At 49.0% G+C, this 22,812-nt stretch overlaps 8 protein-coding genes across 8 annotated transcripts; 3 read left to right on the forward strand and 5 right to left on the reverse strand.

Annotated features, from left to right (window-relative positions):
• Positions 1 to 38: 38 nt before the first annotated feature.
• F5147DRAFT_648586 (uncharacterized protein) lies at positions 39 to 1,783 on the reverse strand (the record flags this gene model as incomplete). Its single annotated transcript, XM_041433289.1, has 8 exons — positions 39 to 337; positions 393 to 456; positions 527 to 666; positions 840 to 1,259; positions 1,305 to 1,338; positions 1,363 to 1,490; positions 1,539 to 1,579; positions 1,755 to 1,783. 8 exons carry the CDS (start codon positions 1,781 to 1,783, stop codon positions 39 to 41), a joined length of 1,155 nt encoding a protein of 384 aa, XP_041298738.1.
• Positions 1,784 to 2,089: 306 nt separating this feature from the next.
• F5147DRAFT_768356 (uncharacterized protein) lies at positions 2,090 to 4,811 on the forward strand (the record flags this gene model as incomplete). Its single annotated transcript, XM_041440955.1, has 7 exons — positions 2,090 to 2,232; positions 2,289 to 2,513; positions 2,573 to 3,041; positions 3,102 to 3,166; positions 3,220 to 3,461; positions 3,515 to 4,146; positions 4,215 to 4,811. The coding sequence occupies 7 exons, from the start codon at positions 2,090 to 2,092 to the stop codon at positions 4,809 to 4,811; spliced, it is 2,373 nt and encodes a 790-aa protein (XP_041298739.1).
• A 1,142-nt stretch (positions 4,812 to 5,953) lies between these two features.
• F5147DRAFT_768357 (uncharacterized protein) lies at positions 5,954 to 6,334 on the reverse strand (the record flags this gene model as incomplete). Its single annotated transcript, XM_041440956.1, has 1 exon — positions 5,954 to 6,334. One exon carries the CDS (start codon positions 6,332 to 6,334, stop codon positions 5,954 to 5,956), a length of 381 nt encoding a protein of 126 aa, XP_041298740.1.
• An 854-nt stretch (positions 6,335 to 7,188) lies between these two features.
• F5147DRAFT_261138 (amidase signature domain-containing protein) lies at positions 7,189 to 9,626 on the reverse strand. Its single transcript, XM_041428905.1, has 10 exons — positions 9,104 to 9,626; positions 8,942 to 9,050; positions 8,820 to 8,890; positions 8,679 to 8,773; positions 8,527 to 8,625; positions 8,162 to 8,480; positions 7,976 to 8,113; positions 7,799 to 7,926; positions 7,615 to 7,751; positions 7,189 to 7,563 (listed from the first exon to the last, which is right to left on the reverse strand). The coding sequence occupies exons 1-10, from the start codon at positions 9,539 to 9,541 to the stop codon at positions 7,448 to 7,450; spliced, it is 1,650 nt and encodes a 549-aa protein (XP_041298741.1). The 5' UTR covers positions 9,542 to 9,626; the 3' UTR covers positions 7,189 to 7,447.
• Positions 9,627 to 12,006: 2,380 nt separating this feature from the next.
• F5147DRAFT_670579 (WD40-repeat-containing domain protein) lies at positions 12,007 to 12,675 on the forward strand (the record flags this gene model as incomplete). The annotated part of the gene is made up of 4 exons (XM_041435540.1): positions 12,007 to 12,343; positions 12,414 to 12,508; positions 12,559 to 12,585; positions 12,638 to 12,675. A coding segment is annotated over one exon (337 nt), but the record flags the coding sequence as incomplete, so codon positions are not given.
• Positions 12,676 to 13,503: 828 nt separating this feature from the next.
• On the reverse strand, positions 13,504 to 17,178 carry F5147DRAFT_627651 (uncharacterized protein). Its single transcript, XM_041432716.1, has 9 exons — positions 16,886 to 17,178; positions 16,700 to 16,828; positions 16,505 to 16,650; positions 15,675 to 16,451; positions 15,442 to 15,624; positions 15,193 to 15,391; positions 14,378 to 15,135; positions 13,602 to 14,321; positions 13,504 to 13,550 (listed from the first exon to the last, which is right to left on the reverse strand). Exons 1-8 carry the CDS (start codon positions 17,082 to 17,084, stop codon positions 13,995 to 13,997), a joined length of 2,718 nt encoding a protein of 905 aa, XP_041298743.1. The 5' UTR covers positions 17,085 to 17,178; the 3' UTR covers positions 13,504 to 13,550; positions 13,602 to 13,994.
• A 1,303-nt stretch (positions 17,179 to 18,481) lies between these two features.
• On the forward strand, positions 18,482 to 20,969 carry F5147DRAFT_670591 (chaperonin Cpn60/TCP-1 family). The gene is made up of 9 exons (XM_041435541.1): positions 18,482 to 18,604; positions 18,659 to 18,749; positions 18,796 to 18,932; positions 18,988 to 19,132; positions 19,179 to 19,433; positions 19,487 to 19,635; positions 19,691 to 20,344; positions 20,399 to 20,694; positions 20,749 to 20,969. Exons 1-8 carry the CDS (start codon positions 18,548 to 18,550, stop codon positions 20,585 to 20,587), a joined length of 1,677 nt encoding a protein of 558 aa, XP_041298744.1. The 5' UTR covers positions 18,482 to 18,547; the 3' UTR covers positions 20,588 to 20,694; positions 20,749 to 20,969.
• An 880-nt stretch (positions 20,970 to 21,849) lies between these two features.
• Positions 21,850 to 22,790, reverse strand: F5147DRAFT_261278 (uncharacterized protein). Its single transcript, XM_041428906.1, has 5 exons — positions 22,437 to 22,790; positions 22,271 to 22,381; positions 22,136 to 22,212; positions 22,010 to 22,073; positions 21,850 to 21,959 (listed from the first exon to the last, which is right to left on the reverse strand). The coding sequence occupies exons 1-5, from the start codon at positions 22,569 to 22,571 to the stop codon at positions 21,876 to 21,878; spliced, it is 471 nt and encodes a 156-aa protein (XP_041298745.1). The 5' UTR covers positions 22,572 to 22,790; the 3' UTR covers positions 21,850 to 21,875.
• Between the last annotated feature and the right edge of the window lie 22 nt (positions 22,791 to 22,812).

A 22,812-nucleotide genomic window follows, 5' to 3' on the forward strand; every position in this document is an offset into this window, starting at 1 on the left:
AACCGAGGCCGTTAAGGACCTCAAGTACGCGTTTCACTCTATTGTCTGACTTCGTCGCTGAGTGCACCCTCTAGACCTATCCCGACGCCGTCCTTTCCACCAAGGATGAAACCACCATCGAATCCCGTGCCTACGACGTCAAACACACTGACATCGGCGTGTCGCAGGTACGCATTCGCAAGCTCTGGTGAAACGATGCCGATGAGCGAACGTAAGAGTGGAGTAGGGATACGCTGCCGAGGCCGAGAGAACAACTCCAGATTCGAATCATCTCGCTGAGTGTAAGACTGGGGATGGTCGCCAGTCAGGAGCGAAAAAAGTGTAGTTTTCCCGGAACCTGTCATAGCTGATCAGAATCCTAGAGCATCGGTTTCGTGCAAATGTTCACGCACCATTTGCGCCTTGAAGATGCCAGCGCTGGCCTTCACGGATGGTCCAATTGATATTTTTGAGCACCTGGATCGAAACAGCGTCATTGACACGGAAACAGTGAAGAACAGTGTAGTGGACCCTATGATACGTTTACGTTCTTCATGTCAACTACTGGCTTTCCATGATCAAGGCCAGACTGCAGATATGACTGAGTGGTGCTTGCCATACTATGCCCCGCTTCCTTTGCGTTTGCGTGATGTTCCGCATGCTTGGACATGATTTCATCTTTGATACCTGTCAGGATAGTTTCGCCCGTCACTAGAGCGATGTGCGAAATCCAGTCAGGAACAGGGTCCTGGATCCAGAGACCCATGATGACGTGTGGACTGCGAGACTCATGCAGTGACCGCAGGATAAAGTACACCCATTATAATTTACGTTCGTCGCATTTAAGTTCAATCACTCACTTAAAGGTTCGTCGAGTACGAGGAGCTCTGGTTCAGACAAAATAGCCTTCACAATGCGTGCTCGACGCGTCTGGCCAGTTGATAAAGCTATCAAAGGTAGATCCAACGGGGAGGAAAGACCTAGTCTCGAAGTTAGGTCCCTAAAGATGCCCCTCTTCACTTCGTCCTGTGCAATTTCAACGGGAGTCTTCACCTTTCCACCTTTCGGCTGGATATTTAGAAAGTCGTACTCTCCAAGCATACTTTCTCGAAGGGTGATACGATCTTCTTCTTTGACTCCGCGGGACCGATGCGCGAATGATACAAAAGCCACACAGTTGTGTGGGTCGCGTGGAGGGTCTGAGAGGAAAGGAGTAGTCCTCCAGGTAAGAGTAGAGGAGGGGTTATGCGTAGGTGACCTAGGAGTGTCTAAAGCGCAATCTGAATTGGTCAATGTAAACACTTCAGAATATCTGCATGACGCACCTGCCAAAGGGCTATCTTTTGCTTCGAGCCAGTCCTTATATCACAGCCCAGCTCTCACCCTCGTCAATAGTCCGTTCAACATCACGGAAGACCGGCGCTGCGAAGTTTGGGTCATCAAAGCGATAAATGTTGGACCGTGAAATCTGGACGATAGACTTGGTGCCTCTGTTTGCTGCTGCACGATCACTGTAAAGTGTAGATACCACATCAGAAGGGTATGACCTGATCACTCACCTAGTAGCTTGTTAGAAAGGCGCTTGCCAAGAATCTTCAATCTTGTAAAGAACGAGTTCTCGGTGAGTGACAACTTATTCGAATTCGGTGGTGCTTCTATTGATGTGAAAATTCTCGCATCTCACATTATTATCTCTATATCAACTCCTTGTTCTCCAACATGAGCAGCACGACCTATAGTTCTCCTGTAACTCACTAGGAATAGCACGCTAATACCTTTCATCTACCTTGGGAGACGTTTTCATTTTCCTTAATTTCGCCACCTACTTGTTTCTCACTAGTACGGAGTCCGGATTAAATCAAATTTTATTCAAATAAGTTAGGATCACGTGCGCGTGTTGATGGGAACGCGTTGTCGGAGTCGAACTGTAGGCCACATCAATCCATATCTGACGCATCAGATTCATCAATGGTCCACAACATTTGCGCCACACTGGTCAACCAGATATAAGGTAGGCAATCATTTCTGTCGTCTTCTTAATTCTTCCCCCTCACCAATTCCGCTCGTAACATTCAATCAGCGTAATCATTGACACTGAACGTCTAGTGTCATGTCCCCTGCAGGCGAGACTGGCACTTTGTCTACACCTCCACGCGCCAATGCACCAGCTTCAGGTGCTAGCAAAATAGAATCCACACCAAACAGCCGTGGGGCTTCCGTCGTCAGCGAGCACATCGGCGTGCTCGGTGTCAAGTGCGCACATTTCCTGTCGTAACTCGTTATTGAGTAGAATCTGACATTCCATCAAGGGTCAAGAAAATCCGCCCATGGATTCAACGCGATATTGAGCAGGTTAAGGAGTGCAAGGCAGATGCCATGCTGCAAGCCCTCCTGCAGCGCGCTTCTTCCGCTCCCGAGACCGAACAGCCCGAGCTTTTGCAAAAGTGCTTCAATGCAGTTCTGCCGGTTTGCAATGGACAGGCCTCCACTGCGTTGGTAAAGTCTTCTGATATTGAGACAGCCCTCAGCGAATAGTGAGTGCTCGCTCTTGAGTTCGCTGATCCGACGTTCTGATGCTCACAATAATTGCAAGCGTACTTCCAGGAGTAGAAAACAACTTCTACGGCCCTTTCGTAAAAGCTACCAACATTGCTCTCGCTTGTCTTGAGGAGATCAAGGTCGACGGGATGCGTGTTCCTGTCCCCACGGTGGACATGATCTGCCAGCAGAACGACATGCCCATGCACCAAACCCACCAGACCGTGACATCAACTCGGAAGCCCGACCTCGTGATTCTTCCTTTGAATAGCGCATGCGCTTCCTTCCAGGATGAGAAGGGCAGCAAAAAGCGCAAACAAAAGGATGACAAAAAGGATGATGAGAAGGACGAAACGAACCAAGAAACGAACGAGAAGAACGACGGCGAGCAGCGCAAGAAGAAGCGCAAGGCTCACATGGACACGAATGCAACGGCAAAGCCGCACAAGCTCCCCTGGAAAGATGTTCTAGCTTGCATCGAGTTCAAGAGAAAGACGAAAGGGATTGAAGGAACCCCCCTCTTCGTATACATTGACAGACTATGCCCCTACCAAGCCAGAATATCTGCCAGTCGATCATCTTAGGGCTCCAGGCCCAGCTCCAGACCCTTCTCAGACCTCAGCAACACGAACTGCGTCCGACACTGCATGTAAGTGATGATATCTGCGATTCTAAGATCGAACTAAATTGGCCAAGCTGCAGCTCGATCTTCCGGCCTTACTGCTACCCAGCCTTCCCTGGGCGAGTCCAGCTCCAAGCGCAAGGCCACAGACACTTTGGAATCCGCCAGCGAAAAAATCCAAGGGGAACCACGACGACAGAGACGCTGACGCGTACGGACGTGGATGCTGATCTAGATGTGACCGTTCAGACGGGTCTGTACGCCGCCGAAATGTTTGCAGCGAATCTTGCAGTCAACTATCTGCTTAATATTATTGTCATCGGTGAGTTCGTTCGTCTGTTGAGATTGGCTGCGCTTTTGTTAAAACTTTTTCAGACGATGTCGCGTGGATCTGGTATTATGATCGACAAGGGATCATTCAATGCTCAGGCATCAACTTCATTCAAGATCTCCCGCGATTCATGGTGCTGCTGTATGCTTTACAACGATTCGAGCTTCACGATTGGGGCCGAAACAAGGACCTCCTCCCGGTCCAAGTCGATGAGAAACTATGCCACGAATTCAGAATCAAGGATGAAAAACTTGGAGAGGTGGATTTGCTGCTTCACACCAGTCACGACGAAAGAGTGACGCACTACGGACTGCAAGGACGGGCCACCAACGTGGTCCCTGTCACTAGCGAAGCGCTCACGAAGAAATACGGCAAGTTCGAGGATGGGATGGTGGCCAAGATCTTTTGGGGAGAGGCGAGTCGCACTAGCGAGCCGGAGATCCTGAAAAAGGTTGAGGAGATCGCTAAGAGGCACACAACTGTCCAAGACCACGTTCTGAGCTCCTTTGGCACCACACGTTCACAAATCCCACGTCCGCAATGCGAGAAGCGCTTGACGTTCCGGAACCCACTACGGGCAGTCGCGTGCTCTACATTCTTGTGTTCCGCAAGCTCTTCCCCATCACTCAGCTTCACGACAAAGAGCTTTTCGACGTATGGCGTCAATGCATCCTATGTACGCGTTTGATTTAATTTACGTGGCTCTCATTGACATGGCGTGTAGGTCACCTCACTCTTTGGAAGGAAGGGGTTTATCATCGAGACGTCAGCCCTGGAAATCTGATGTGGTACTGGAAAAACGGCAAGCGGATAGGCGTTTTAAACGACTACGATCTATCCTCGTTGGCGGACGACCCAGGTCCTCGAGGCAACGAGCGCACAGGCACAGTGCCGTTCATGGCGCTCGATCTTCTCACCGAAGAGGGTCAACGAGGTGAAGTCAAACACGTATATCGTCATGATCTGGAGTCGTTCATGTGGTGCTTCGCCTGGATCTCCTTGCGTTATGAGAAAGGAGTCCCTCTACGACGGAGATTGCGCCCCTTGGATGAATGGGCGACTCTAGACGCTGTAACATGTGGCGAAAAGAAGTACTATTTTCAGGGTCATATGAAGAAACTTCCCGCACGCTCCCACATAGACTCGTCTCTATGGGCGTTCCTTGTAGACTGTTTTAAGGTGCTTAAAAGGGATGCCGACGACCGATACTATCTTAGCCTTGAATGGTCATCGAGCTCAGGAGAAGGCAAGCAATCCAACGCTCAGGACCCAGATCCCGATGCCTTTCTATCTAGATTTACAAGTTTAGAGGGTTGGACTAAGCTCAGCGAGCCTGAGTGATTTTCTTTACTTGTACATACCCAATATGCGATTCTCTGCGTATTGATACTCGCAACTTTCAATTGTAGATTCACAATACAAGCGATCGACTGTTCACTAGCACTTCCCATAGACTCGTGCGTGAATGCTGAGAGGGAGTCAATATCTCAATCGAACAAGTACGATGTATCCAAACCCAAATCCAGGCTCAGAGTTGCAACTTGAATGATGGAATGCGACATGTAGACGGTGTTTCGACCAAGTCGTGCCACATCTGTCTTCTTTCTGCGGACCATGACACGAACGTCGGACTACCTTCGATTCTAAGAGTATAAATCAAAAAATCAAAATTCTTAGAAGAACTTCTGAGGGGACTCGGAGTATCATGATTGATTGAGCACAGAACGAGTGCGAAACAAGATTGATGTGGTAGACAGCAGAGTCCCCCTCACCATGAAAAACATGAACTATCTGATGCGGTGCTATTTATCTTACTTCTGACACATTGACAAGGTACTATAGCTAGAGTATAGATGAATCTTACTACTTACTACAAGTTAACGGTGTCCAGTTTACCGTTTTAAGTAAATCGATTTTCACAAATAAGTCAGGGTCACGTGCGCGTGTTGATGGGAACGCGTTTCAAATTTCAAAATCAATACTTGTCCATTATACCGTACATTCCAAGCTCGTGGTTTCACGTTTCACGTCTGGCTACCCGTGCTTTACTTCCACAACCTAGATGATGTCTTGTTGCACTTCAGAAGTCAAGAGGACCCAGACAGTGCCAAGCATCATTGCCCTCTCGAGGCCATTGACGGACCAGTACGGACAAAACCTTGCAAGTCACCTTTTGAAACAATCTTCCGCTTCCGCTTTCGCAAAAAATGATTCATGGTACACCCACCGCCGTCTTTCGGGAGTTTCCAGCCAGCCACGCATTTAAATTTAAAGATTGCAGGTCTGTCTGCCCGATCTTATTACATAAGCGTTGAAGTTTTACTACTACTGTATAGCTACGCACTTAAGTTCGTCACACCATCACAGGGCGAGCGAACCGAACCTATTTCGTGTGACAGTCACACTCAAATTGAGGTCATCGAACTTAAGTTGTGACATGCGGTAAAAACACGAAAACATGCAGTAAAAACACGAAAAAAGTCCTAGTGCTGCCAAAAGTCCTTATACTGAGTATTTGCAACGCGTCTGCGCTTGCCGCGACCCTCAACATCAACCTCCTTCGAACCGTCAGTGGTCATGGCTGTAAATTCAGGCTCTGTATCATCTGGTGCTCGTTCATAGCTCTCCGACTCATTGTCCGCCAGCAGATTACCCAATCCATCAGCGCTGTAGCCATCAGGGATTGATAATTCATGCCGAACGGAATTGAACTTGCAAACGAAGCTCCGAGGGGTGAGCGCTAGCGATGGAGTCTCCAGGTTGAGCGCGGGCATCTCTACGCTCGTACAAAGAAAGGAATACGTCTGCCTAATGAGACTCCCAGCCCAGTCGGTCGTCTCACACAACGAACCTATGCGCAGCATGTCACACGTCACACACCCCTTCGAACTTTCGAACCTAATGTTCATTTGGTCACACCCATATCAGGTCGAACTTAAGTGCGTAGCTATACAGTAGTAGCTGCCTGACGAGGCTTTGCTCTCTTTTTCTTTAGGTCACTGCAGCTCTTCAGTACCTCGGGATGTCAATGTGTAGTAGTCAAGAGGCTAATACCAACGCCCGGGGATAAAATGCTAAAAGCGGGTCTCCTACTGCTGTCGCTGTTATTTTTGTGCATACAGCATCCATCTAGAACGCCAGCGGGTCCCAGTGACGGAACTTCTCTGCCGAGGGCAAGACCAACAATTCTCAGGCGCATCCTTCATGCTATTGATGTACCTAATGCAGAGAACCGGTCTCAAGCATAGTTTGTCATGTTTGCTGTGTCGACGACTCTCAAATTTATTATTTCAAACATGACATGCGGAACTGCGGTTTCAGATCCATTTGTGGGCATCTGTCGCATAAGAGCCACGCCTGGTTGTCGATTAATCCTCCTCCTTTGCCTCCCAATTTACCTCTCGTGGTCTTCTGTCTGCCCTGCTTCCACTGCCCGTCTCCTCTAGCTGCATCGGTATATGGTTAGTTTCTTTCCTTTCATTGCGCTTCTCAATCTTCGGCATCACAGTCTGGTGAGATGTTTATCAAAAAACTCGCCAGCACGCGTCCCCACGTTCAGTAGCAGACAGGCAGTCAGGCTTGACTGCCACGAGACCTCAAGAAGTTTCGATCGAACTGAACGGTTGTCGGCATGTTTCAAAACCGAACTGGCATAGGGCCTCTAGGAGTAATAAATCGATTTCAAATATGTTATCGCACCTGACTGGTTGCGAAGAGACCTCGTTCAGCGCCGGTGATATAAGGTGTGAGGTACACATTTCCTCCTCTTTGTGGGAGTTAGGGATTGTGTTATCAGAATTTGTTCTTCATATGAGTGCAGAAGGCTTCGACATGAGTGAACTCGACGAAATTAATAAAATGAGGGGTTTGACATAGATGATCTACAATGACAATCCAACCATCAGTTGTCGTTGCGCTTCACAACGCCAGTACCGGAAGGTATAATCAAATTGCATATGGTGCGAGCCCTAGTGTGCCTAAGATTTGAGGATGCGTTCAACTACTTCCTGTGCAGCCAGCACCAAACCGTCGTTGTATATGCGGCCGACGATCTGCAGCGATGCAGGAGCCCCTTTGAATTTCGTTGCATCGTCTGTATGCAAGGGTCAGCTGATGTTATCCAACACGAGAAGGAGAGACTAACAAAGAGAGAGGTTATACTCATCCGCCGCGCTCATAGGGCTGGGTGGTTCCTGATATATGTCAATGGCTGGGTCAGCGACGAAACCTGACGGGAAAGCCGTCCCAGGGTAGTCGAGCAAATTCCAGATGGCAGTGTAGCTGATGAGCTATTAGAGTCTGATATCAAGCGAGAGACTATGACGCACCCCCAGTATTTTGCAGTGTCATGACGGCTGGCTGTACCTGGGAAGGGTGGACAAAGGACGACATCGACATTTTGGGACCACCAGTGATCAGAGTATTCCCTCCTGTATTTATCACGTTCATCACGCAGCTGATTAAGGTCAGCACAAGCGTCTATGAGCATCAAAATGTTGTCTTACCTTCCAAACTTCTGAGGCATCATGATCTCTCACGTGTGGTGGACTGATGACCCACTCTGTCAGGGGAAGTATCTCTTCTCCACTCTCCTTCAGAATGCGTCGAACTGTGGCTCCTCCATCCTCATAGTAGAGCTCGCGCTAGACACAGGTGAGTGACAGCATTGCACTACAGATCACCAGACTCACAACTATGCTGTATCCACGATCGTGGTCATATGGAGTATAGTCCACCACCTCAACCTCTGACGAGGCTTCCAGCTTTTCCTTTGCCCACTTCAATGCTCGAATGATTGGGGGATGGGGCATCACAACTCCGTCGTGCATCATGATTCCCACACGCAGTTTCTTCTTGGTCAGGTCTGGTATTTTTAGTGGCACTGGCAACACATCTGGGTCCAGGAGTGCAGGGTTGGCTCCAAGGACAGCTTCAAGGAAAAGTCGCATATCTCGCGCTGAGCGACACATTGGACCTACAGAACTAAAGAATCCGTCCTGGCCAGGTTGACTGGGCGATGTCAACATGATTTCATGACAGAGCTTGGTATACTTACTACCATAGGACCCCATGGAGAGGCGTCGTCCGACAGGATGGACGGAACCCATATATACCACAATGGGCCGACGGGGCTCGAATGGATCCTCCGCCATCACTTAATTGGCAATGCGTCAAATTCTGGTGTGATATGGAAGAACGCAGACTTACGTGCCCACACCTATGCAAGAGCCCTTCATGGCAACAAGGGCTGATTCACCACCAGATGATCCTCCTGCCGTAAGATCCGTATTGTAGGGATTCAACTATGAGACTTGAGAAATGTGTGTTTTTACTCGAGAGATTACTTACTACTCGGCCGTAGGTAGACCTGGACTCAAGGTGCATCAAAGTCTGCGGCTGATTCGTCTTGACGTAGAAGACTGCAGCTCTGCTCAACTAACAGAATATAATCTCAGGCATAAATTGCATACCTGCCCCAAGTGAACGCAGAATTCTTGTCATATCACAGTCTTCAGTCGCAGTCTCGATGTTCATGAGGAAGCCTGCAGACCCAACTGTCCCTTTGACCGGAAGCATGCCCTGAGGGCGATCATCTGAGATAGATCATCGCGATTTGTTCGATCTGCACTTACTTTGATTGAAATTGGCAATCCATGCAGTGGCCCGATGACCTTGCCTTCTTTCCGGAAGTACTCGTCCAGCTGTTGCGCCTGTTTTATGCCTTCATCGAGGAAGAAATCGATGAGACAGGCTGTGAGCTGATGAGCGATAGCTGCACGTTTTCCAAATGCAGTGACAGCATCAACTGCAGTCAGCTCGCCTACGGCGATCTTTTGGCACACGGACGTTGCATCCAGCTCGGTAATGGCCAGCTCTTTGGGCGTGAGCAAGCCACAAGTCTCGGGAATGCGAGTAACATTAAGAGGTGGGTCCTCGAGAATTGCTAGTGGAAGTCTGAGACTCGCTGGAATCTTGGCTTCAAGTTGTTCCCGGAAGATGCGAGCTTTTGCCTCGTATAACGCATGACCGCCTACGCCTTTGATTTTCTCTTTAAATGAAACTGTAGTCATTGTTAAGAGGGAGATAGTGCAGATATGATTCAGGCTTGATTGTGATATATGTACGATCTCGCACCTGAGAGAAACTGTCAGATACGCATAAGTATCCTTCTATGTGGGCGCATGACATGTCTCGTGCCCGCAACGATAACAAAATGAAGGTCAGAGAACTAAGAACTAGACTTGTGATCAGCTGCATTAAACGATGATAGGGGGCAGGTATTATAATTAGAGTGTAATACCATTCGATAGCCTTCAATTGGCGCGTGGTCGCGGTGCCCGGGCCATGCCCATGCTAATTAGTAACGGACAGTGCACTTCGGCCGCATTCGAAAACGGTCTTGTGGATGGTTCTCGTGATCTGATCTGGGCTAGCAAACAGGCTTGGCTGTACAGATAAGCTGTTATATGATTCATGATGGTGACAGCAAGTTTCTTTCAGTGGCATGATGAACGAAGATTTGTAAGAGATTGCACGGTCTGCCGCGATGTCACATCGCTTGAAAATGAGTTAAAGCCGAGTATTTCTGCGGTCAGGGCCCGGGTCCATGCATAGTATGACTGTAGTATAAGTCATATATCAATGATAGACTCAAAGTCGATAGTCACATGAACAGATGTCAATTCAATTACTTACTAATAGCAATAAGTTACGGGCCTACGGCAAGCCGCAAACAGTCACATTAGTAGTGACTCCGGTCCCAAGTGGTTCAGTTGTACGTCTACTTTATCGTCGTCTACGTCCCGCTGCAGCAATGTTTGGCAAAGCAAACTTACCACCAGGCCTCGTTGTCGCAATCCCAGCTAGCGCCACCTCAACGGGGAAAATGGGGTGTGATGGCACGCTCGTATGCGATACATGTAATGAGCTGTCACTGCCTTGTGTGGAGCAAGTCGGATCCTGCCAGGTCGATTTACTAGTGACCTGGATATGCAGTCTCCACCAAGACGAGTACACAGCGTTCAACGTTGCCACGAAATTTTGGGAAAGGAATTGATTGTAAATGCACTGTATCAACGTCATGATCGCGCTCCTCTACATGCAACCATGAGAGAATGCGCACACCACCAAAATCAAAACCATCTCGTAGACCTTATCGAATAAATTGGGATATCAGCTTCATACTGAAGCTTAAGCCACACCAGGTCTACATGAAACCCAGGCTGAAATGGTGTAATGATGGTTTGCCCTTTGGGTTAGAGCGAGAGTTAGAATTTACGGAGTGAAAAGGTAAAAAGGAAGTGGCTAGATAGCAGGACTGTGATACAGCAGACTGTCGGCTTTCATATGAAACGAAGTGACTTCGTCCTAAGGTGGAGAGGAAATACGTGTGCGAAGTAGTGGCACTCACCATGACTTCCTTGATAGACGATAGCTCCGCCCTGGGTACTGATACTATTGGCATACTACTCTGCCTGCATATATCCTGCAATGTTGACGGCATCGAGTTGGAACATGTTGAAGGGCCATAACCTAGTCCTTACGTATAGGAACATTTGCACAGCACTGGTACCTGAGCGCTGAGCGCTTGATCTACACAGCAATAAGCTGAAACGAACACGAGGATTGCACATGGGACGAACCTTAAAAGACGAAGTGAACCAACGGGTGCCTAACTTCCTTAACTCCCAACCAGACGCCCTCTGATAGCCGGTGAGGGATCGTCTAAATGGTATTGCCCGTAAGTGATAATATGGGCTTTTCCACAGGATACAACTGACCAGATGCTTGCCAGCCACTTTGAATACCCACAAAAATCTCTTGCACATTCCGGTATTTCCGCAGCACTTCCTCCGTAGACAGTTCCGAAGTTGGAGTTCTGGGTAAAGAGCGGACCTGTAAGTGGGCTGTCTTATTAGCAATTACTTGCATGCTCTGACAAGTAAGGTGGCAAAGACAGGACTCACCAGCAATTATTCCTGTTGCCGGATAACCCGACCTGATTTCAAGATCCTACCTCTCTCGCATACATAGTCCCCAATCTGCCGTAGTTGAGATACTGAGCGCTAATCATGTCTTCCTCCAGTAAGACGCGAGCGATCGCGCCTTGTCATACGTTGCGAGGTCATACCAACTGGGTAAACGGTGTTGTACATCTGCATGCCGGACAACAGATCATCACATGTTCGACGGACGGCTTATTCCGACTATGGGACCTAGAAAGCGGCACACAGATGGGAGAGGGCTGGATAGATGAGGATAATATAGGAGTGTGGTGCATGGCATTGTCTCCAAACGGCAAGACAATTGCAGTTGGATGCGATGACGGGAAAGTGAAGTTATGGGACGTGGAGACGAGGAAGGTTATCGCCAACTGGGCAGGACACACTGATGTTGTGGGTGCACTGTGCTGGAGTGGAGATGGTAATCGAGTGTTGAGTGGATCTTGGGATGGGACGGCAAGAGTCTGGGAAGTCAAGCTTGTCAAGAGCAACCAAACTGTCCTGACAATCAAAACTGGGCACAAGTGGGTGTGCACGGTGATATATTCACCCGATGCAACGAAAATTGCAACGGGTGGAGACGACGAGAATGCAGTCAAAATCTGGGATGGCAAGACAGGCGAGTTGCTTAACACGCTCAAACATGACTTTATAGTTCGGAGCTTGGTCTGGACGTCGGACGGAAAGAAACTTATATCTGGTTCATATGATCCAATTAGGATATACGACACAGCCACCTGGCAGGAGATTGCCAATCTGGGAGGTCGCACACTCTTGGTCAACGCCATCACTTTGTCTCAGAACGACCGCCTTCTATGTGCATCAGACCATAAAACAGTGCGTCTATGGAACATCGACACAAATTTGCAAGTCAGTCTATCCCTCCAGCACGAAGATGTTGTACGCTGCGCAGCCCTTTCCGCTGATGGAAAGCTGCTAGTGACTAGTTGCCAAAACAAAAATGTGTACACATGGGACATTCACGCCATCCTAAAAGAAGCTGGCCTTGAAGACCTCCTCCAACCTTTATCTGATGTAAAGCTCATGGATCTCCACTCCAAATTATGCTAATCTCCCCCTCACAGGTCCCAGCTGGAAAGTCGGTGATGAACGTATGTGACGTGTTTCTTGGCCTTTCCAATCAATTTAAGATCGTCACCCTAGATCGATGCTACCCGGAACCCACATATCCAGGTCCGTCGAATACCGCTAGCCTTTTTCGATGGCGTACAAAATGGCGCTCAGGCGAGTCATCTGCTTTTTGACCTGTTCTTGTTCTAACCTATGTACTCTCAGTCCTCTGCAGCACACGGTACCCATCATTGTTCTCCCGCCAGCAGTACTCGAGCACCCCTTCTCGAACGCTTATCATCCCTCTTCCACCACTCTCACTGCAATACCGATGGTGCAACCGAACTTCAGCAACGCCCAAGGCGGTCCATATTCTCTCGTGGTCCTCGCATTGTCGATGTTGCTACAGTACAGGACAGAAAGGTATTTAATTCATTCATTTGCAATCACATTGGTTTAATGATTTCTGTTCAGGCATTGTATGTTGCTCCGCGGCCACGACCGCAGCAGCAAAGGCCGTTGCATGGCCAGGGCTCGTCGCAATCTCAGCCTACCGCCACCACAACATCTACCACAGCTGCTCAAGGTACTAGCACTGCCGCATCAGGTGCAGCAACTGCGCCGTCACCACCTATCCCATTGTGGGTTCGTTTTGTACTGTTTCTTTGTTGCGTATCTCCCCCGTACGTCAATGGTCATTAATATAGGAGCAGTATATGTACAATCGTTTTATCTTTCACGTCTTCTGCTATTCCGTCAATCTTGTTTCCTCGTCATGAGACTCGTGCTATCATGCTAACAGTCCTAACAAGAACATTATATTCATTCTCAAGCTCAGAGCCCTGGCACGTGACAGGCATGCGAGGCAGCAGTACGTGAAAATAGATCGAAAGCTGAGCGCTGAAGGGTGGAACTACCACTTGTGAGGTGACCCTTCATCGTAAAACGATTTTCTCAGACCCGTTCTGTGTCTCACTTCGCAACAATGTTTTGAAATATCAGTGTTCTGTTCCAACATTTTCATCAGCGGTAGAGCGCAACTATGATTGAAGCATGCCTTGACATATGTGATCTCGATTCTTGTGCGTATTATAATAAGGCGCCATGTGACTTGTTGCAGGTGGTTGTCGATATTTGACGATGAACGGAATAGGTTGGAACCAAGATCACTAGTTTTTGGTGACGGCGTGGTTATGATTTGGGGTTGGTTTGGGATGACGTGTTTTCTATCGCCATATAGTGCAAATAGCTGCAAGTATTCTACTGAGTACTAGATCTCCCAATGATCATTGATGACGGAAATGGATCCTTGAAAAGGGCATCCAAAGAACTGAACTACAAGGAGCATATCATAATTAACGAAGATCCACGTCCGATAATACTGCCATCATACGTCAATGCATGGACCAGCCATCCATCCTAATGGTATCACACTGCACCTCCTTCAAACTTACAACTTCATGAGCCCCTTCATCGCATTCGCGACCGCAAAGCTCGACTTGGCCATGACCTGCCGCGATTCCTTCGTGACTTCTGGCAGCGTCTGTACCTCGGATAGCTTCCGTGCGTGTTCGCCTAGCTCCCGCAGTAGCTCTGCACCCTGCTGCGCGGATGCAGGGGGTAGGTTGTCGCTGCAAACGGCGACAATACTCGACACGATCGTAATGATCTGAGTGAGGTTTTCGTTTAACGTCGGCGGCGGTACAGGGCTGCGGACGCCGGAAAGGACGCTTTGAATCGCGTAAACGATGGACTCGGTCTGCGCCTCGAGGTAGGGCTGGAAAGTGATATCTGTGAGTCGACCAAACAAATAGATGTGCTAGTAGAGCTGACCTTGAGCTCGGACCAAGCGTCCTCACCGCTTTCAGGCGCTGTTGAATCGTCGCTGATTGCACCCAACGCATGATTGACAGGAGACTTGTCAAATATAGGTGGAGGAGAGCTTGTGAGTGAACTAGATGGCTCAGACGGTGTTCGTCTGCTATGAGCCTCTGCAAAGCGCGATGCTGCGGTCATAGGGGGCGATACAACATCTTCCGATCGTCTCGTGCTAAAGGTAGAACCCTTGCGTTCAAAACTTGGTCTCACGTCTTCCGTCGAGCGCGCAGAAGATAGGTACGACAGCGAACCAGAGGAAGACATGAACTCCTCCTGCTCGGCCCGACTAGCCTTGCGGATGTATATCATTTTCGCGATCTCCGTCAATGTTACGGAGACGTGGCTCGCGGCTGCGTCCAATAGGCTCACAGGAGACATGCCGGATGCAGTAGCATGTGTCTTTGATGCAGCTACAAGGTTAGTCAGGGTAGCCTCGGCGCGCTCACGGAGAGTGTGTAGGATATCGACGTCAACGTCCGCGCGGGATGGGCGTTGTTCGTATGCACGAACGTCATCGATGATGGCTGTGGTAGACGTGACAACGGCTTTCATCGGCACTAGAACGCGTGTCGGAGCACTGGAACGACCAGCTGTCAAAAGACTATCGATGGCGGACACAAACGCAGTGACGTGGATATCGACGAGACCCCCATCAGGGCCCATTGGCAGTTGGTCTTCCATCTTGGGCGCTTGTAGGAACAGCTGGGATGTTGCTGACCATCAAAATATCAGATAAGTGCCAAATGCATCAGAAGGATATCTTTGCGGACCTTTGACGCTTCTAAGCTCGGTTTTGGCTTGTTCGTACTTGCGTTTGTATTCTTTGAGCTGGCTGTCCAGATCACGGATCACAGTGAGATCCGAATCCTTCGCAGTCATTAACTCGTCATTCCTGCGGGACAGATCGCTAAGTTCTGACATCAACCCTTCCATATCAGCACGTAGCTGCTCGATAATTTCACTGTTGTCCTGCAAAAAGATGTCAAATTTAGCACGTCAAATTCAAATCACCGACGTACTATCCCAAAGCCAGAACTCCGCTCTTCTTCGAGGCGTTCGCAGCGGTCACGCAGTATCTGCAGTTCTTCCTCGTCGGCCTGTGCTCGTCTAGCTTCGCGTTCCTTCTCTCTGGCCCGGAGGTCCCGAATATCGTCCAGCTCCCTTTGCAGAGACTTCATAGCGGATCCATGCTCTTCAGCACGCTGTAGGTTCAACTTAGCGACTATCAGAAGAAGATATCCTCAAAACCTACCTTTCGGAAAACTTCCAGCTCCTCTTCTAAACGGCGCACCGTCTGCCGCGTATCTAGCTCCCGTTGCTCAAGGTCTCGTTCCAGACTTGTAATACGACTCTGCATCGTGGCGATCTTGAACTCGTAATCTCGTCTCAAACGCTCTTGTTCATCGCCCGCTGCACTGGGCATCCTCGATCCGCCGATGGACCGATCGGACGTTACTGATGCACGTCCCAGAGAGACTTTATCATATTCGTCGCTCCTCACATCCCCCAGGTCATCATCTTCAGTATGCACATTCCTCAGCCGTGCGCTGAGCCCGCTTAGTCCACCTCGCTGGTCCCAGTGCTCGTGTTCACCGTCGGTGGTATCAAACTCCCTGACGCCGTCACGTGTATCGACGGCTGTTCCAGAGCTCTCCCGCATCTCCCGCCCATACGGCACTTCAATATCTTCTTCTGCGATGGTGCTCTTATTTGGGATTACCATCCCGCTCGTCGCGGTTGCACTCTGCGCATTTGTAGTTCCCGTCGAGTCGCTCCGGATACTTGCGGAGCCACTTGGTCTTCGGCCAAAATCTGCTCCTTGGTCTTGAGAGGCTTTTCGTCTGGACGCATGGGTGTCCTCGCTCCGTCGAGGCTCTTCTTCGCGTGCGCTGCCTCGATCTTCGGATGGTCTCCCTGTGCGGGTACTGGGTGGAAGTATGGGCATGTCAGGCCGCGGAGACGTGTGGAATTCGGGCGAGGGTACATCGTCGTATGCTGATGCGGGAGACGCTACCCCTGGGTCTTCCACCTGAACCCAGGCTTAGTATAGATTAAATAACGATGAACGATGAAAATACCTACCTCTGTAAATTCAGGATATCTTCTCATGATTTCAAAGTAGACATCGCTACAAAGATCTTCAAACTTGGCGGGAGGCAACGTTGCCAATTTTTGGCGCGCCTGATTCCGCTTGGGATGAAATTCATCACGGACGGGAAGGAATGGGACTGGAAAAACGACTTGGTCAAATGGTATTATATAGGTCAGGTGACTTACCGTCGTTCTCGGGAGTGTTCCTTCGACGTCGGACGAGTTCGTCGTACACATCAGTTGACAGCTCATGGAACTGCTGTCTGGTAAGATTGGTCAATTTTGAGCGTGCGTGGGCCCGCGATTCCTGCGGAGCTGAAGGCACGTGGTATCACCATAACATTGAAATCCACATGAAACTCCATAACACACCTTTCACAAGATAGGACACTAGAAAACTGGCTAACTCGTCAAAATGCGTGCGTGCGACCACCCTGGAATTTACGGCTGGCACAGCCGGGACATTTCCTTTATCCTTGATCGGACGATAGGACTCGGTGCGGTAATTAGAGATTCCGGAAAAAGTAGTAGGTGTCGGGGAGGGGGCACGTGAGGAGCGTAGTCGGTTCATGTTGACTCGTTGATGGTGGTGGTCAGAGCCTCAGAGGCATACAGTGTCAACACCTGTGCTGAGTTTGCCAGACGTGTTGGAAGTTGTTCGCAATGCTCAAGCCTCATTGTATCTCGGCGCCACGTGATCGGCACAATGTGCGCGCTTATGTCTCGGGCAGTGACCGTGACAATAACTATCTGAAGACATACTAGTATATGTAAATGGGTGAAACAACTATGGGTGGTGCATCATGATATATGCTGCCCTTTGCTGATTTGCGAGATTTGCAGTTGATCTGCGCACCCTGGACCTCGAACGATTCCGAGTCGCCGATGGCCGCGGCCGCTATCTTTTACCTAGCACCCCCACTCAATGATCCCTAAGAGAGCCACACCAAAGCAATCTTATTCATCAACGTACACATACACAACGGAAGCAGATACAACAAGACGCAGTACATGTATGCGGGAACGCTTTCAATAACTCAGCACTCAACCTTGAACACCTCTACGAGGTCACGGTACCTAGTGGCGACGACTAACCAATTGGCTTGAGATCAGAAATACGGGCTAATTCCCACTGCTGGCGGGAAGTTCCTGGGGCGCAATTTTCGAATTTCACCTTGTGAACGTTATGAGCAGAAGGTTTCGAAAAAAAGATCCACCAGCTTACTGCACTGTTGTTCGCGCTCGGAATGGATAGCACCAGGTTCTCATTCCCGAGAGTGAAGCCAATACGGTACATCGGGGTCGTTAAATTAGTAGAAATAGGTTCCCGAGCACTGAATCGAATTCTCACCTATAAGTATCGTCCCCGCGTCCAACAAGATCGACGATAAACACCTGCCTGGTATAAACGACTGGTACATCCGAATCCTGCTCACGTCCGCGATCAACAAGCAAATGAATAAATGCATACAAATCCTGCATACCTCTCTCAAAGGAGCAAAGCATCTATTTCCATTGTTGTTGCTGTTGCTGTACTGAATGCTGACAGGTTTGTTGGGGGATCCTGGTTCGTTTTGTCTCTTGATCACCCACAAGTAGACGTGATGTGTGCGATGGCAACCGGTCACAAGGGTGCAAACGCGTATTGTAGCCACCGTGTGCAGAAGGCAAGAAAATGTTCATGCATCAGTAAAGAAATCCGGTAAACTCTTGAAAATGCTGAATTGCCTGAAAAGCTGGACTTGAGCAAAATGAGACTAGACACATAAATATTTGTGACAAGCTGTATAATGAACTTGGTTATAAGTCATGCAGCCACTTACCTGCACTTACGATGACAAGCTATAGTTCGATATACATGTCATTGACAACTCAAGAAGCCAAAGCATCCGACTAAGTAGGAACACGTGATCCCCGTTCGGCGGACTTAAGTTCCCGGACTCCATGATCTTAACGTAGTCGGAGTATCAAAAGCCCAAATCCCTGACTTCCTGGACGTGTCTAAACTTAAGGCTTGGCTTGGTGTTGCGCATCATGTCGTTAAAAGTACCAAAGGCCAACAACGTCGAGCTCTTTAAGAATGGCTACAAGGTATTCTTTTATACTCCCGATCTTCGCTTACAACGGCTGATATAATTCTTGCAGCACCTCCAGGGTCTCGAGGATGCCGTCCTTCGAAACATCCAGGCAATTTCAGAGTTATCCGATCTCGTACGGACAAGCTTTGGACCAAATGGTACGTATATTACACTTATAATACATCTATCCTGACTCTTTGTCAGGTCGTAATAAATTAATAATCAATCATCTTGGCCGACTTTTCGTAACATCCGATGCCGCTACCATCATCAGGGAGATCGAAGTCATTCACCCAGCAGCTAAGCTTCTTGTAATGGCATCACAAGCTCAAGAGTCTGAGGTATGTCCTCTTCACTTCAATCTCATTTCTTATCTACTTATTGACCTAAATCCAGATGGGTGACTCGACCAACATGGTCATTATTCTCGCAGGAGAACTTCTCAAAAAATCTGAAAACCTTCTTGTTATGGGGCTTCATCCTAGTGAAGTAATCAAGGGATACGAACTTGCATGCGCGAAAGCTCTCGCAGAACTTGAAAGTGAGTCGCTTTCTCTCTTTCACACTTTCTTCTGACAACAGCACAGGCCTATCAACGTCCAGCCTACCTTCCCCTTTTACCCGGGAATCCCTTATTACAGCTCTCAAACCCGCTATTGCATCAAAGCAGTACGGTTATGAGGACACGCTTTCATCTCTAGTCGCCGAAGCCGCACTCGTAGTCATGCCCAAAAACCCAAAGAATTTCAACGTCGACAACGTCCGCGTCGTCAAGATCATGGGCGGCAGCCTTTCTGGCAGCAAAGTCGTACAAGGGATGGTGTTTGGTCGCGAGCCGGAAGGTAATTATACTCAAATTCTCAATACAGCGCTCACACTCTCGCGCCCTCCCAAGGTATCATCAAAAAGGTTTCAGGCGCGAAAGTGGCCGTCTTCACATGTGCCCTCGATGTCGCTCAAACCGAAACGAAAGGCACTGTCCTCCTCAAAAGCGCAGACGAAATGCTCAATTTTACGCGCGGCGAGGAACAACAACTTGAAAGGGTATGTTTTCCTCCATCTCATCACCTTCTATATATACTGACTATCACTCAAACAGATCTTCAAAGAAATCGCCGATTCAGGCATCAAAGTCATCATCGCAGGCTCGTCCATCGGCGACCTCGCCCTACACTACCTCAATCGCTTCAACATCGCCGTTCTCAAAGTCCTCTCCAAATTTGACCTCCGCCGCGTAGCTCGTGTCGTCAATGCCACACCTCTCGCCCGTGTCGGCGCACCCACCGCAGAGGAAGCAGGCTACGTCGACATCTTCGAGACGACGGAAATCGGTGGAGACCGTGTCACTGTCCTCCGTCAGCTCGCTCATGGCGAGGATGGGTATCAGGGACACACAGAGAAGACGCGCACAGCAACGATCGTACTTAGAGGTGCGACGGCTAACCATCTCGACGATCTCGAGCGCGCGATCGACGATGGCGTCAATGTGATCAAATCCCTCATAAAAGATCCACGGCTGGTTCCAGGTGCAGGTGCAACGGAGCTGGAGCTAGGCAAGCGTGTCGAGGCATACGGGAGCGGGATGAGGGGGCTGGCACAACATGCTGTAAAGCGGTATGCTACAGCACTCGAAGTCATACCCCGAACGCTCGCTGAGAACGCCCTGGGAGGTGCTGAGGGCAACGAGGTTCTCAGTCGGTTGTGGGCCAAGCACGAGCAGGAGGGTGGCGAAGCCTGGGGTGTCGATATAGAGGTAACGTTCACTTGTTCTGTATCATCATCTTTTGATTGATTGATCATATGCCAGGCCGAACGAGATGGCACTCTGCTAGCTACCGACTTCAAGATTCTCGACCCACTGGCCGCAAAACAGTGGGCCATCAAGCTCGCAACAGAAGCCGCCGTATCCGTACTCAGCGTCGACAGCATCATCATGAGCAAACCCGCAGGAGGACCCAAAGTTCCTCAACAAGCAAGTAACTGGGATGAAGATTAGGACACTGCTACGGGAGTGTCTAGACTGCTTTACAGTAATTTTGCGCAGACCAGAAAAGGTACAAATAATGGAAATAACAAATGGATGCAGCCGAAAAGAACGTTAGGGTGAGCAGCGAGAAATACTGTGGGGAACGTCGTACTGTACAATGTCTATGACAGATATCCGCGAATGGTGATAGGCCAGAGAACGGGATGCAAATGGATTATGATGATGGCAAGGAGTCCGCTGTAGAAGGGGGGTTAGGTATGACCGTATACATGGTTTATGACTCGTCTCCCGCGGCAGGAGAGTCCTAGCTCTCCGCAGGGAAACCCTCCGCTGCGAATTTAGGCTAAGCATGTCAAACTTTCTCCAATTCATATAAATCTCCAGATCGCACTTTCAAAAGGTGAGACACTAGAAAACTGGCTAACTCATCGAAATGCGTGCGACCACCCCAGAATTCACGGCTGACACAGCTGGGACATGGACGATAGAACTCGGTGCGGTAAATTTCAGAAATTCCAGAAAAAATAGTAAGTGTCGAGGAGGGTGTACGTGAAGAGAGTAGTCCGTTCATGGTGACTCATTGATGGTGGTGGTCAGAACCTCAGAGGTATAACAGACCTGTGCTGGGTTTGCCAGACGTGTTGAAAGCCGTTCGCGATGGCATCTCGACGCCACGTGTTCGGCAAAATGTGCGTTTATGCCTCGGGCTCGGAGCTTTGAGGATCACTTAGACGTGTTTGATGGGGCAGGTGGACATTATGATATAAGACAGAAGGTAACAATCTATTTGATTAAGCCAAACGAGAGTGATTACATTGAGAGTGTAGCGAGAGTTTCGGGCGAGGACGCGCAGCGTCATCCGACCCCGAGGGCTTCCTCGCAGTGACCGGGTTTCAGGTATCCTGCGGGCCTAAATGGTTCGGACTATGAGGAGAGCGAGGAACTTGAATCGGGAACGATGAAAGAAAGGGTGAGGAGGTGAGGAACGAGCAAGACGATATTTCTAAGTGCGAACGGATGTTGTGGCACGGAGTGTCCTGAAGACATACTAGTACATGTAAATGGGTGAAACGATATGGGAGATTGCGCTTGATCTGCGTACCCTCCTCGAATTATTTGCCGATAGCTATATTCTACCTCACTTATATCCCTAAGAGAGTCAGACCAAAGCAATCCTATTCATCAACGTCCACATACATACACAACAAAAGAGACGAGTACATATAGGCAAAAACACTTTCAATAGCTCAGCGTCAGCATACCTCTGCAAGCTCATGGTGTTACCTAGTGGCGAAAACTAGGCAAATGATTGGAGATCAGAAACACGGGTTAATTGCCACTGCTGGTGGGGAGTTCCTGGGACGTAAGTCTCGAGTTTCACCTGCGAGCGTTATGAGCAAAAGGCTTTTGAAAAAAAATCCACCAACTTACTTCACCGCGCCTCGGACTTGGAATGGATAACACCAGGTTATCGTCCCCGACGGTGTATCTAATGCTGTACATTTGAGTCGTTAAATTAGCAAAAATAAGTTGCTGAGCACTGTGTCGGATTCTCACGTATAGGTACTATCCGCCCGTGGAACAAGTTCAACGATAAACGCCTGCGTGGTGTAAACGATCGGTTCATCCGAATCCTGCCCACGTCTACATCAACCAACAAGCAGATGAATGAATGCCGATCTAGTAGCATACCTGGTTCGCAGCAGCAAAGAATCCATTTCCATTGGTGCCGTTGATAAAGGACTGAATGGTGAAAATTTTGCTCGAGGACCCTGACACGTAATGTCTCTTGATTATCCATTGCTAGATGTGACGCGTAAGAACTAGTCACAAGGTGCGTGCAAACGCATATAGATACCTGTTGATCCGCGGTGTCATCTCTGACGAGGCCGTGAACCTGGTTGCCTTCAGTGGTATCGGCTTCCTTCAGATCAAGCATGAGGTCTCTGGCAATGTTCTTGATAGTATACACTCCATCAGTGGAAAAGGGCATTGTATAAGATGCAGGTCGCGAGCAGTTTGATGATTCGATAGTGAGACGAAGAATTGACAAAGGAAAAGGCAGAGAATTCTGGGCTTTTATACGAAGTATCTTAGGCTATTTTCGACAGACGAGGCCAAGATGGGGCGGCAATAACACTGGCCTTGTGGACCAATGGCCTTGTCTGAGAAGGAAATGTAAGTCAGTGTGACAAGGCGTGCGTCTAAAAAGTCCTATCGCATAAACGCGTTGT

This window comes from Suillus discolor (genome assembly GCF_016758755.1).
Source record: "Suillus discolor strain FC423 chromosome Unknown F5147scaffold_4, whole genome shotgun sequence".
Classification (NCBI taxonomy): domain Eukaryota; kingdom Fungi; phylum Basidiomycota; class Agaricomycetes; order Boletales; family Suillaceae; genus Suillus; species Suillus discolor.

Excerpts from the sequence above, each read along its gene's own strand:
- F5147DRAFT_261138 (XM_041428905.1), bottom strand. The coding sequence starts at position 9,541 with ATGACTACAGTTTCATTTAAAGAGAAAATCAAAGGCGTAGGCGGTCAT. Across the intron at positions 8,481-8,526 it reads CTCCATGGGGTCCTATGGTA|TCAACCTGGCCAGGACGGAT; the intron begins GTAAGTATACCA and ends GACATCGCCCAG. Across the intron at positions 8,114-8,161 it reads ATCGTGGATACAGCATAGTT|CGCGAGCTCTACTATGAGGA; the intron begins GTGAGTCTGGTG and ends ACCTGTGTCTAG.
- F5147DRAFT_261278 (XM_041428906.1), bottom strand. The coding sequence starts at position 22,571 with ATGCCCTTTTCCACTGATGGAGTGTATACTATCAAGAACATTGCCAGA. Across the intron at positions 22,382-22,436 it reads ATGACACCGCGGATCAACAG|CAATGGATAATCAAGAGACA; the intron begins GTATCTATATGC and ends CGTCACATCTAG. Across the intron at positions 22,074-22,135 it reads CGGGCGGATAGTACCTATAC|CATTAGATACACCGTCGGGG; the intron begins GTGAGAATCCGA and ends TCAAATGTACAG.
- F5147DRAFT_670591 (XM_041435541.1), top strand. The coding sequence starts at position 18,548 with ATGTCGTTAAAAGTACCAAAGGCCAACAACGTCGAGCTCTTTAAGAAT. Across the intron at positions 18,605-18,658 it reads TCTTTAAGAATGGCTACAAG|CACCTCCAGGGTCTCGAGGA; the intron begins GTATTCTTTTAT and ends TAATTCTTGCAG. Across the intron at positions 18,933-18,987 it reads CACAAGCTCAAGAGTCTGAG|ATGGGTGACTCGACCAACAT; the intron begins GTATGTCCTCTT and ends ACCTAAATCCAG.
- F5147DRAFT_627651 (XM_041432716.1), bottom strand. The coding sequence starts at position 17,084 with ATGAACCGACTACGCTCCTCACGTGCCCCCTCCCCGACACCTACTACT. Across the intron at positions 15,136-15,192 it reads CGAGCTTAGAAGCGTCAAAG|CAACATCCCAGCTGTTCCTA; the intron begins GTCCGCAAAGAT and ends TTTGATGGTCAG. Across the intron at positions 14,322-14,377 it reads ACGCTTGGTCCGAGCTCAAG|CCCTACCTCGAGGCGCAGAC; the intron begins GTCAGCTCTACT and ends ATCACTTTCCAG.